The sequence below is a fragment of the Staurois parvus genome, unplaced genomic scaffold, assembly GCF_062004578.1.
Source record: "Staurois parvus isolate SC_StPar_1 unplaced genomic scaffold, SC_StPar_1.0 ptg000038l, whole genome shotgun sequence".
NCBI lineage: Eukaryota > Metazoa > Chordata > Amphibia > Anura > Ranidae > Staurois > Staurois parvus.
The window spans coordinates 1,759,498-1,773,373 of NW_028317834.1; the positions used below are offsets into that span (position 1 = coordinate 1,759,498).

The 13,876-nt window shown below is 49.9% G+C and overlaps 1 protein-coding gene and 1 pseudogene across 1 annotated transcript in view; one reads left to right on the top strand and one right to left on the bottom strand.

Moving 5' to 3' along the window:
• The window catches only part of LOC149470578 (uncharacterized), a 195,300-nt pseudogene that overhangs the window by 33,012 nt on the left and 148,412 nt on the right, over positions 1–13,876 (bottom strand).
• LOC149470579 (uncharacterized) overlaps positions 11,569–13,876 on the top strand; it is a 34,177-nt gene continuing 31,869 nt past the window's right edge. Inside the window, exon 1 of the mRNA XM_089662434.1 lies at positions 11,569–11,809. Within this exon, the coding sequence (XP_089518560.1) occupies positions 11,779–11,809 (31 nt within the window). The 5' untranslated portion in view covers positions 11,569–11,778. The remainder of the gene's footprint in view (positions 11,810–13,876) is intronic.

Here is a 13,876-nt window from a genome sequence, read left to right on the forward strand (position 1 = left end):
TCCCTCCCAGCTTCTCACCCCTCCCTCATACATATCCCCGCCCAGCTTTTCACCCTCCCCATAAATATCCCTCCCAGCATCTCACCCCTCTCCCATACATACCTGGTGTCTCTCCTGTTATTCTGTCTCAGACACATCAGAGGAACATGGTGGGAGATCGGCCTGAATGTCCTTCCTAGGAGGGAATACCGGAGCCATTCTGAGGCCCATTTAATGGCCGGCAATGAGGAGGAAACCAACACTGAGAAGTAGATGCTGAGATATATACAGCAAGGTACAGCACAGTGGCTGAGTGGTTAGCACTTCCACCTGGCAGTACTTGGGTTGTTGGTTCAAATCCCGACCATGGCACCACCTGCATGGGGTTTGCATGTTCTCCCTGTGCTTGCGTAGGTTTCCTCCGGGTACTCCAGTTTCCTTCTACACTACAAAGACATGCTGGGAGGTGAATTGTCTCCTAAGTGTTTCCTAGTATGTGTACGTATGAATGTGAGTTAGGACCTTAGATTGTATGCCCCTCGGGGGCGGGGATTGATAGGAATTATTATTATTATACAGTATTTATATAGCGCTAAAGGGTTTGCTCAGCGCTGTACATTATAGTGGGGACAGAACATGAGACAATACAGTAACAATACAATACATGAGGGGGGCGAGGGCCCTGCTCTTTCGAGCTTACAATCTAGGAGGGAGAGGTAGAGGTACAGGAGGAAGTGGCTGTGGGGGATGGAGTGGTAGGAGGAGTGGAGGAGATCAGCTGTTAGGTGAGGCTTGGGTAGGCTTCTCTGAAGGGATGGGTTTTCAGGGTGCACCTAAAGGTGAGGAGGGTAGGTGACAGTCTACAGAGTTCCAGAGGATGGGGAAAGTACTGGAGAAGTCCTGCAGTCGGGCGTGGGAGGAGGAGACCAGGGAGCTAGAAAGTAGGAGGTCTTGTGAGGAGCAAAGATTACGGGTTGGGTGATATTTGGGCATCAGGTCGGTGAGGTAGTTTGGAGCAGCGTTATGAATGGCTTTGTATGTCAGTGTTAGTAGTTTGAATTTTATGCGTTGGGCAATTGGGAGCCAGTGGAGGGAATGACAGAGGGGGATGGAGGACACTAAGTGGAGGCCAGTGGAGGGAATGACAGAGGGGGGTGGAGGACACTGAGTGGAGGTCAGTGGAGGGAATGACAGAGGGGAGTGGAGGACACTGAATGGAGGCCAGTGGAGGGAATGACAGAGGGGGTTGTAGGACACTGAATGGAGGCCAGTGGAGGTAATGACAGAGGGGGGTGGAGGATACTGAGTGGAGGCCAGTGGAGGGAATGACAGAGGGGGGTGGAGGGCACTAAGTGGAGGCCAGTGGAGGGAATGACAGAGGGGGGTGGAGGGCACTAAGTGGAGGCCAGTGGAGGGATTGGCAGAGAGGGGTGGAGGACACTGAGTGGTCAGTGAAGGGAATGACAGAGGGGGGTGGCAGATACGGAGTGGTTGGTGAGGTAGATGAATCTGGCCGCTGAGTTCAGGATAGACTGAACCGGGGATAGTCTGTGATGAGGGAGGCCGGTGAGTAGGGAGTTGCAGTAGTCCAGACGTGAGATAATAAGGGAGTGAACGAGTAGTTTAGTAGTGTCAGGGGTTAGGAACGAACGTATTTTGGAGATGTTGCGGAGGTGGAGCCTGCATGATTTTGCCAGGGATTGGATATGGGGTTGGAAAGACAGATTGGAGTCTACAGTGACACCTAGGACTTTGGCTTGCAGGGTGGGATTCATGGTGGCGTTGTTGGTTGTGATGGAAAGGATGGGGGGGGCGCGGGCTGGGGGGAAAATCAGGAGCTCAGTTTTGGAAAGGTTCAATTTGAGAAAATGGAGCGACATCCAGTCTGATATGTCGTTCAGCAGGTACGTGATACGGGCGGAGACTGAAGGGGTGAGGTGGGGGGTGGAGAGGTAGATTTGTGTACCATGGGCATAGAGGTGATAGTTGAAGCCGTGGGAGTGTATCAGTTTGCCAAGGGAGGAGGTGTAGATGGAGAAGAGGAGGGGCCCGAGGACAGAGCCTTGGGGGACCCCAACAGTGAGGGGGAGGTGGTAGCGTTATAGGTAACGCTGAAGGAGCGTTGGGATAGATAGGAGGAGAGCCAGGAGAGAGCGGAGTCTCTGATGCCCAGGGAGTGTAGTTTATTGAGGAGGAGGAGGGGGTGGTCAACTGTGTGGAAGGCCACGGAGAGGTCGAGGAGTAGTAGCACTGAGTAGTGGCCATTAGCTTTGGCGGTTAGCAGGTCGTTGGTGATTTTGAGTAGGGCGATTTCGGTGGAGTGTAGGGGACGGAAGCCAGACTGTAGGGGTTGCTATCAGTGAGGTGGTGTCAAGGATCTGTCAACGATCACCCTGTCACGTGTCCCCCACACGCCATGCCCACAGCGACTAGCTAACCAAGACGCGCATTTGCGGCCGCAACAGGGAGCAAGCCAGAAACTTAGCAATCCATTGGTCAATCGAACCAGCTCCATATAAATCACAAGTGTCCAAATGTCCGTGTAATCAATATATTCGGATTAGGACATAGGCGGGACATTAGTCCTCGGCCAACCGACCATGGGGGGCGGCTCTTGCATCTGCCCACAATATGCTGTGGATGCTGACCTGCCCAAGTCCAATTGGGCCAAGACTGGCCTGAACACCAAGTCGGGGATTGGATTTCTGACACTAGTACATCAGCCCGATCACGACAGTACCAAACACTGTTCAATGGTCGCGACCCAGCGTCACCTAACCGTTTCCTGTGTTTTCCTGGCTTTTCCCCCCAAGCCACAACTATGATTGTCATATGCAAGTGCAGCGCACAGAATGGCCTACAAGAAGGGAGTATGTTCATATCTCTGCAACTAATATTTCAGCTTTTATGAGAGATGAAACATCCTTCTTTGATGTGAATATTACCTATAGAGCTTTCCACCTCAGGCAGACAGTCTGCTGTCATTTAACTCCAAACCTGTTTCCCCAGAAAGTGATAACCTGATTGACACACAAGAAGTGTCACCTCCAGGAGGCGGGGCTTTAGACTCATGCTAAATGATGATTGAGTCTGTAAGGCCTATGGAGTCATTGTGTATACATACACATCTGTATCCCAGATCCATTGATGACCATTCATTTCCCTACTGCCCAGGGGCTCAATATACATCCTTAATGACCAGACTGTTCCTGAACACACCTTTACAATGAGAGGGCGTGGCCTCATCTCATCTACTCCAGTCTGCACCTTCATGTCACATCCCAGAAGCCCGGCTTTCAGCCTATTGATCATATCCTATCCATTCCACCTGTTATGGCTACGATTCCATATTTCTACTGATCAAATCTTTATCCACTCAAATCTTACATGTATGTTACAGGTGGGCGCTCAGGCGATTGTAGACGAAGTGCTCAAGGAGCTTGGAAGTGAGTGGCAGCAGGGAGATGGGTCTGAGGTTGTTCAGGTTTGTGGGGTCCAGGGAGGGCTTTTTGAGTATGGGGGTGATGTGCGCATGCTTTAGGGGGAGGGGAATGTGCCAGTAGAGGGAGAGATTGAAGATGTGAGTGACGGAGCGAATGATGGAGGGGGGTGACCGAAGGCGTTGTATGGGGACAGGCTCCAGGAATGTACAATATAGATGTAAACTGACGGCGCTATATAAGTACCTGGAATAAATAATAATAATACACCCAGATCATCGATGACGAGGAGGAAGGTTCGGTCACAGATGATTGGTCCGTCTATAGCAGGGACAGGAGCCGGGACCAGGAATAGGAGATCCACCTGACTTACCCGTGTGCTCTGACATGGAGGAGATCCCATGCTGGCCCTATGGTGGCCGTGTGTTCAGGATGGAGACCGACAATCACAGGACCTTCTAGAAGCCGATCTAAAATGGCTGAAAGGAGGAAAGTGTTCCCGGGACAGGAAGTGACACAGGAAGTGATCTGGGAGGTGGTGACACTGAACAGGAAGTGACTCAACAGATTTATACAGAGGCTGCAGTATGGAGAGCAGACACTAGAGGGTGTTGGTCCAAAAAAGCTGAATAGCATAAAACAACAGAGAAAAAACATGATAAGCAAAAGACGATGGCGGCTCGTAAACTTCTGTTATCAATAAAAACACAGTTATCACATTACAGTGCAGTGGATTAGATTTTCGTCCTCCATTTTGTTGTAGCCCACCTGTCCCTCCTCCGGCGGCCATTTTCCCTTAGTCTGTATAAATGTTTGTGCAGTTATCACATTACAGTGCAGTGGATTAGATCTCCCGCCTCCATTTTGTTATAGCCCGCCTGTCCCTCCTCTGGTGGCCATTTTCCCTTAGTCTGATATCAATGTTCGCACAGTTATACACATCACATTGCAGTGGATTAGATCTCCCTCCTCCATTTTGTTGTAGCCCACCTGTCCCTCCTCCAGCGGCCATTTTCCCTTAGTCTGATATGAATGCTGGCACATTTTGTCCCCTGATATTAGACATTAGCAGGGTGATTGTATACACACAGCGGGCAGATCTCAATCAATGTCACCCACTAGTCTATACTGTCACGGGGTTGGCCAGCCAATCATGTGGCTCCTATTCTGTCCTTCCAATGACCATTCCTAGTACATAGGACTCATCTTCCATACTACATTCATCATACAACAAGATGGAAACTCCCAATATACATAGAAAATCTCCCATAAAATACATAGAAATCACATCTGCCCTAAAGGGCCATAAACATAAGAAGATTGCCCCCGACGCCCCCAGATTCATCTACAATACTAGCCAAGGTGTCATTGGTCCCCCTAATACACGGATAGTACCCCAATCCTGCATTCATACATGTGACAATACACCATGGATTCCTCCCGCTCTATATTATGTCTCCATACAAATCAGTCGCCATCCAATCCATCCATCTCACAAAAGCTCCAATACCCAGCAAATGTTTCCGTCTCCTCCTAGTAATAACCATGTGATCTCCATGAGAATAAAGCGCCAATTTGTGTCCTTATCCCCTCCCCCTACGCAGGATGTACACCCCTTCATGGCCACGCCTCTTTATGTAACTGACAATTGTGCGGTCGTGCAACGCTGCACCCAAACTGTCCTTTCTTCACACAAATAGAGCTTTCTGTCGGTGGGATGTCATCACCTGTGCGCTTTTTATTTTTCACGCCATAAACAAAAAAAGACCAAAAATTTAGAAGAAAAACAATATTTTTTACTTTCGGCAATAAAATATATAAAGTAACCTCAAAGTTAGTTATAAATTTCGGCCAAAATGTCTCCCGCTCCATAGAAATCCATAGAATAAGGACACTCACATGTTTCATACAATAACAGGCCTTGTTTAGTAGCCTCAAAGGCTTCAAAGGAACAAGATTCCAAATTGTAAATATAGGGATCTCACGCTTTAAGAATCACTGTAGAGGATGACCAGCTTTCCACCTCTAAGATGGCCGCTTGAACCGCAAAAGACGTTCCAACATCACTTCCGGTATTTGGAACGCACGCCTTTGAGGCTACTAAACAAGGCCTGTTATTGTATGAAACATGTGAGTGTCCTTATTCTATGGATTTCTATGGTATTGAGTGGCAGGATTACACTATGTAGCCTTTCTTTCCTTGCACATGATTGAGGATTCCATGGAGAAGTAGAGTGGAGTCGATTGCTGTATCTAAGCAGGGTGAAGAAGGAGATTTGAGTTCCTCTTGAGGGGCTATAGGATCCCTTATATCCTATGAGGCTTATTACTCACCTCCATCTGGTGAGTGCGGTCAATATGATGTGTCACGTGGTGATCAGGTGGAAGCACATTTTGGAACATTGTCTTGAAAATCCTTTTGGGAATTGGGAATAAGGACTTATGTTTGAAATATTATATATATATATTTTACATTTATTTATTTGTGATTGTTTTTTATTTAATTTTTGCGCTTTTTTTTTGTGTTATTCATTAATGGTGGTTTTCACTGGTGCACAGCTGCATAATTGTACACTTTCTTTGATTGGCGCTGGGATTTTTTAGTTTGCCCACGATACTCTGCCTAATACTCTGGGGCCCGGATTATCCGCTGCTGCTGTGTGCTAGGACTGCTTTGCTGGGGGCCCCACCTATACTCTGCCTAATACCTGGGGCCCGGATTATCCGCTGCTGCTGTGTGCTAGGACTGCCTGCTGTGGGCCCCACGATACTCTGCCTAATACTCTGGGGCCCGGATTATCCGCTGCTGCTGTGTGCTAGGACTGCTTTGCTGGGGGCCCCACGATACTCTGCCTAATACTCTGGGGCCCAGATTATCCGCTGCTGCTGTGTGCTAGGACTTCTTTGCTGGGGGCCCCACGATACTCTGCCTAATACTCTGGGGCCCGGATTATCCGCTGCTGCTGTGTGCTAGGACTGCTTTGCTGGGGGCCCCCCCTATACTCTGCCTAATACCTGGGGCCCGGATTATCCGCTGCTGCTGTGTGCTAGGACTGCTTTGCTGTGGGCCCCCCTATACTCTGTCTAATACTCTGGGGCCCGGATTATCCGCTGCTGCTGTGTGCTAGGACTGCTTTGCTGCGGGCCCCATGATACTCTGCCTAATACTCTGGGGCCCAGATTATCCGCTGCTGCTGTGTGCTAGGACTGCTTTGCTGTGGGCCCCCCTATACTCTGCCTAATACTCTGGGGCCCGGATTATCCGCTGCTGCTGTGTGCTAGGACTGCTTTGCTGTGGGCCCCCCTATACTCTGTCTAATACTCCGGGGCCCGGATTATCCGCTGCTGCTGTGTGCTAGGACTGCCTGTTGTGGGCCCCCCTATACTCTTCCTAATACTCTGGGGCCCAGGTTATTCGCTGCTGCTGTGTGCTAGGACTACCTGTTATGGGCCCCCCTATACTCTGTCGAATACTCTGGGGCCCGGATTACCCGCTGTTGCTGTGTGCTAGGACTGCCTGTTGTGGGCCCCACAATACTCTGCCTAATACTCTGGGGCCCGGATTACCTGCTGTTGCTGTGTGCTAGGACTACCTGCTGTGGGCCCCACAATACTCTCCCTAATACTCTGGGGCCCGGATTACCCGCTGTTGCTGTGTGCTAGGACTGCCTGTTGTAGGCCCCCCTATACTCTGCCTAATACTCTGGGTCCCGGAAAACCCGCTGTTGCTGTGTGCTAGGACCACCTGCTTTGGGCCCCACGATACTCCTCCTAATTCTCTGGGGCCCGGATTACCCGCTGTTGCTGTGTGCTGAGGAGGGTCGCCCCCCTGCTGTCGTCTGCTGTTTGCCAGGACATCCCTGCTGGACCCGTGAGTGTCTGCACCCGTTTTATTCCCCTATGGACCGTCCATGAACTCTCCCCCCTTTCTCTTCCCTGTTTGGATTACAAACTGCCAGAGACTCTGACTTTGCCCCCTGGGGCCGGATTACAATTGTTTTGGGCCCTCTCCCTGCTCTTCCCCTACACTGGGCACTGAGACGCTACCTGCTGACCCCAATTGAGTGATTGTCATCTTTCAATAAAGCTTTGTGTGTTTATCATCTGCTCTGTGTGTTCTGTCCTGCCCCCCCCCCCCGTCACAGGGGGTGTGTACTGTCCTGTCCTGGTATTTGGGGGTGTTTGTCCTGTCCTGCCTACCCCCGTCACAGGGGGTGTGTACTGTCCTGTCCTGGTATTTGGGGGTGTGTACTGTCCTGTCCTGGTATTTGGGGGTGTTTGTCCTGTCCTGGTATTTGGGGGTGTTTGTCCTGTCCTGCCTACCCCCTTCACAGGGGGTGTGTACTGTCCTGTCCTGGTATTTGGGGGTGTTTGTCCTGTCCTGGTATTTGGGGGTGTTTGTCCTGTCCTGGTATTTGGGGTGTTAGTGCTGTCCTGGTATTTGGGGGTGTTTGTGCTGTCCTGGTATTTGGGGGTGTTTGTCCTGTCCTGGTATTTGGGGGTGTTTGTACCGTCCTGGTATTTGGGGGTGTTTGTACCGTCCTGGTATTTGGGGGTGTTTGTCCTGTCCTGGTATTTGGGGGAGTCCCGTCCTGGTATTTGGGGGTGTTTGTCCTGTCCTGGTATTTGGGGTGTTTGTACTGTCCTGGTATTTGGGGGAGTCCCGTCCTGGTATTTGGGGGTGTTTGTCCTGTCCTGGTATTTGGGGTGTTTGTACTGTCCTGGTATTTGGGGGAGTCCCGTCCTGGTATTTGGGGGTGTTTGTACTATCCTGGCATTTGGGGGTATTTATACTGCTCTGGTATTTGGGGGTGTTTGTACCGTCCTGGTATTTGGGGGTGTTTGTCCTGTCCTGGTATTTGGGGGTGTCCCATCCTGGTATTGGGGGTGTCCTGTCCTGGTATTGGGGGATGTCCTGGTATTGGGAGTGTCCTGGTATTTGGGGGTGTCCTGGTATTGGGGGGTGTCCTGGTATTTGGGGGTGTCCTGGTATTGGGGGTGTCCTGGTATTTGGGGGTGTCCTGGTATTGGGGGTGTCCTGGTATTTGGGGGTGTCATGTCCTGGTATTTGGGGGTGTCCTGGTATTGGGGGGTGTCCTGGTATTGGGGGTGTCCTGGTATTTGGGAGTGTCCTGGTATTGGGGGTGTCGTGGTTTTGGGGGTGTCCTGGTATTGGGGGTGTCCTGGTATTGGGGGTGTCCTGTCCTGGTATTTGGGGGTGTCCTGGTATTGGGGGTGTCCTGGTATTGGGGGTGTCCTGTCCTGGTATTGGGGGTGTCCTGGTATCTTAGCCCCCCAGAAATGTGCTGTGCAGTGAGAAGTACAAGCTGTGTACACCCCATGATCTCCCCATAGTCTGCAGACGATATAACGGTCACACACAGCAATCAATATCCACTTATTGGGGTCCTTTTCCCATAAACATGGAGCGGGAGACATTTTGGTGAAATTTATAACTAACTTTGAGGTTACTTTATATATTTTATAGCCGAAAGTACAAAATATCGTTTTTCTTAAAAATTTTTGGTCTTTTTTTGTTTATGGCGTGAAAAATAAAAAGCGCACAGGTGATGACATCCCACCGACAGAAAGCTCTATTTGTGTGAAGAAAGGACGGATATTTAGTTTGGGTGCAGCGTTGCACGACCGCACAATTGTCAGTTACATAAAGAGGCGTGGCCATGAAGGGGTGTACATCCTGCGTAGGGGGAGGGGATAAGGACACAAATTGGCGCTTTATTCTCATGGAGATCACATGGTTATTACTAGGAGGAGACGGAAACATTTGCTGGGTATTGGAGCTTTTGTGAGATGGATGGATTGGATGGCGACTGATTTGTATGGAGACATAATATAGAGCGGGAGGAATCCATGGTGTATTGTCACATGTATGAATGCAGGATTGGGGTACTATCCATGTATTAGGGGGACCAATGACACCTTGGCTAGTATTGTAGATGAATCTGGGGGCGTCGGGGGCAATCTTCTTATGTTTATGGCCCTTTAGGGCAGATGTGATTTCTATGTATTTTATGGGAGATTTTCTCTGTATATTGGGAGTTTCCATCTTGTTGTATCATGAATGTAGTATGGAAGATGAGTCCTATGTACTAGGAATGGTCATTGGAAGGACAGAATAGGAGCCACATGATTGGCTGGCCAACCCCGTGACAGTATAGACTAGTGGGTGACATTGATTGAGATCTGCCCGCTGTGTGTATACAATCACCCGGCTAATGCCTAATATCAGGGGACAAAATGTGCCAGCATTCATATCAGAATAAGGGAAAATGGCCGCCGGAGGAGGGACAGGTGGGCTACAATAAAATGGAGGGAGATCTAATCCACTGTAATGTGATAACTGTGCGTACATTGTATTAGACTAAAGGAAAATGGCCGCCGGAAGAAGGACAGGCGGGCTACAAAAAAATGGTGGGAGATCTAATCCACTGTAATGTAATAACTGTGCATACATTGACAATAGAAGTTTAGGAGCCGCCATCGTCTTTTGTTTTTCAGTTTTTTTCCCCTGTTTTATGCTATTCAGCTTTTTTCTGACCAGCACCATCTAGTGTCTGCTCTCCATGCTGCAGTCTCTGTATAAATCTGTCTGTAGTCACTTCCTGTCTAGTGTCACTTCCTGTCCCGGGAACACTTTCCTCCTTTCAGCCATTTTAGATCGGCTTCCAGAAGTTCCTGTGATTGTCGGTCTCCATCCTGAACACACGGCCACCATAGGGCCAGCATGGGATCTTCTCCATGTCAGAGCACACGGGTAAGTCAGGTGGATCTCCTATTCCTGGTCCCGGCTCCTGTCCCTGCTATAGACAGATCAATATTCTGGTGTCTCTTGTTACTAAATGTAGATTGCCCCGCCCTGTGTCATTATACAAGGAGGGGGGGGATTGTCCCGAGTGTATATTTGTTCAAATCAACTAGTCTACCTCCTGGTTTACTTCAGGACTGGTGTCTAGTCTTGTATGGTCGGCTGTGGTGTCTGTGGTCGGTGTTCGGACGGGGAAGTGGTAGTCTAACGGAAGTCCTCAAGCGCAGTCTGGGTCGGTTCCGTTACATTGGTGGCAAGGTTGTGCTTCCTGGCTGTGAACACGTCCAAACCACTACCGGGATTCAAGATCAGGAAAGTAGATGTCGGTCACCCCAGTGGAGATGTGGACCTGGCATCAGAGTTCCCGGGGCTGCTGCAGATCGTTCTTGCAGAATACCCCAGGACTGTGTCTGTGGATGAGTACCTGGAGCTCAGACAGTGGATTCAGGTGGAGCTTTAGAGTGGAACCCTCCAGGTTGCTGTTATGTACAAGGGCAAGTGCTATACAACCCCAGGGGAACGGGCCAGGGACCATAGGAAGTTACGGATGCCATTCCTGGGAGAGCGACCCCAGGAGCAATGGGTGACTGAGTTGGACAGGCTGGTCCAGCAGGAGATAGAGCTGGACAACCGATATCGGTCTCTGTAATGGCATGAAAAGCAGAAATATTTAGGAGTGACAACAGAATGCTCTCTGAAGGGATAGGACTTTGGTGGTCCTGGATTGCTGTGGGAGAGCCTTACAAATCATTTTGTGTTTGGCAATGAAGGAGAACCTACCCTGGAGGACCTGCGAGAATACAGAGAGGCTATGTTCGGTCTCACAGGGGTCTCAGAGCTTGAATCAGATCTGGAATACCTACTGATGAAAGAACAGGATCTGGAAAGGGCATACAGGCAACTGCTAAAACATGTTCAGCAGCATGCCCAAGAATCGGCAGTGGAAATTCCAGAGATTGCCGTCCACAAACCTGAAGTGCTGACTAAAGGGCAGAGCTCTGCCTGCCTCTGCCCAGCACTGGTAACATCTTCTGGGTTCCACGGACAGGAGATGGCAAATGCCTATTCCCAGATACCAGTTCCAGAGACTGGGGATCTGATTGACTTTTCTGCGGAGGAGGAACCAGCCATCGCGCCTCCAGCAGAAGAGCTGTCATCAGGACATGGCGTGGTTGACCTCTGCCCACAACAATCAGCACTGCAGGAGCTACAGGAAGAGGATGCAATCGGCACCTCACAATTGCATGAGCTGATGCCCGTGGATGGGACTTCGGTCTCCACTGACACAACCCCAGAAAAGGGTCTGGCACTGGGACAGGAGGATGTCAGCCTTACTTTGCGAACACTGGGGGATGTCCATCAAGTCAAAGTGGATGAGAATACAGTCACCACCTGGATACCCCAGGGATGCTGGGCAGTCGGCCCAGATACCCCACAGCATGATGGAGTCGGCCCAGCCACCCTGTCTTCTCTCCAGTGGCTGAGAGGACTTCAGGGAGAAGGACCAGTCCGTACTTCTCCCCAGTGGCAGATATGTTCTACGAGAGAGGCAGAGGTTGGCTGAGTGAGTATTGCTATGTTTGGGACAATTTGTTTGGGGTACTGTGTGGGTGCTGGCATTGGGGGACTGGAAGTACAGACTAACTTCAGAATCAACCTGTTTGGGGTCCCCTGCCAAAAGGGGAGATATGTGATGGGAGTCACTTTGGGTGGGGGGTCCATGGAACCCAGCTTACTTTGGAGAGGTGGGGAGACCCCTGTCTAAGCTCTCCATATCCCTCTTATGTGTAAGTCACCCTGTGCCTGTTAGGGGTGCAGGATGAGATGTCCTGATATTGTGTAGACCTGTCTAGGGGGGGTGGGAGGTTGTTCATTGTTTAATGCCATGTGGTTGCATCTCATTGTTCTTTTGTTTGTCTGGCTTGGGAGAAAACTATTATGGGATGTATGTGTTTGTGTGTATTGGTTGGTGGGGGGGGGGGGGTCTTCAGCGGCCCTCCCTCCTGATGGGACTGTCTGCTGGTGTGAAGTTTGAATACCTTTTGTGTCTCCTGTTAATAAATGTAGATTCAATACTGTATATATAATCCTCCTGCACTCAATGGAGTCCCTCAAATACTAAGCGGCTAGCACTCAAACTGGTACCCAACAGTCAAAAGATCAATATCATGTGATAGGTTAGTGCAGCGCTACAAACATAAGAGCATCATAAAAAACATATAATAATAGACACAATATGAATGGCACACATCTCATAGTGCAATAAGGTGACCATGTGATGATAAAACAGAATAGATGTGAACATATGTGGCCCAAGCCCCACTCAGTAATGTGAGAAGTGAGTACTATATAGGTATGATAAGTGAGTACACAAAGTACATCACACGATATGATGGCGCTCAGCTGAAGACAGTTAGAACACAATGTAGGTGAGAACACAGTAAGCTTCAAGTGGAGTCACATCGCTGTATAAACGTTCATTAGGCTATAAGGTGGTGCTCAAGCTCAAAGCAGTAGAAAATGCAATAAAGGTGATCACACGATAAACGTCAAGTGATGGTGAGTGACTCTCCTCCTGTGGCTAAATTGCCCCCTCACCTCCACTCAGCAGCCCAAAGGGCCTGTACGGCTTTAAGATCACTCAGGATCTTGATCCAAAATTGCAGAAATCACCAGCAAGTCTCCCATGGACATCTCATCCGGTAAGGTAAGTAATCAGGGTACACTGGCTCCTGGTCTCAGCAGGATAAACCTCTCAACCGGGTGATAAAAGCACAGGAAGAATCTCTCAGAGCATATAAAGCCATACAATAGGTGCTTTTATTAAAAAAGTAAAGTTGTAAACTCACATGCTGTATAAGAAGCCACCATTCCATAGGGATGTATGGGTGTACTGCATGGGTTTCCTATTCACATTCAAGGTAGGCTAAGATGGAGGCCGTACCGGAAGTACATCACCGCGGACCGGATGCTGCGTCACCACGTATCTATGCGTTGCGTCATGTGACTTCGTCAGGATCGTGGCGACCATCACTTGAAGTTTATAGTTGTCAGGGCAGGGCTGTGCAACGGACAGGTAGGCCTAGTGGCAGGGAAAAGGTAGGACCTTGACAGTACCTCCTCCTCAAGGGCCCTTCCCCCTCCACGGCTCAACAAAAGGTTTCTGAGGAAAGCGGGTATGAAAAGCGCGGAGGAGGGCAGGAGCATGGACATCCGCGGAAGGAACCCAGGAACGCTCCTCGGGACCATAACCGCGCCAATGAACCAGGAACTGTAATTGACCGCGCACCAATCGAGAGTCCAGGATCCGGCTCACCTCATACTTCTCATGACCGTCAACCCGAATGGGACGGGGCCGAGGCAGAGAGGTAGTGAAGCGATTGCAGATCAGAGGTTTCAGTGATACATGAAAGGTATTGGAGATCCGCATCCCAGGTGGAAGGGCAAGGGCATAGGCCACCGGATTCACCTTGCGGAGAATGCGAAAAGGACCGACAAAATTGGGAGCTAGTTTGGGTGTGGGCACCCGAAGATTGAGGTTACGAGTAGACAATTACACCCGATCGCCGACCTGGTATGAAGGAGCGGGCAACCGTCTGTGATCAGCCTGGAACTTCTGACGCTGAGCCGA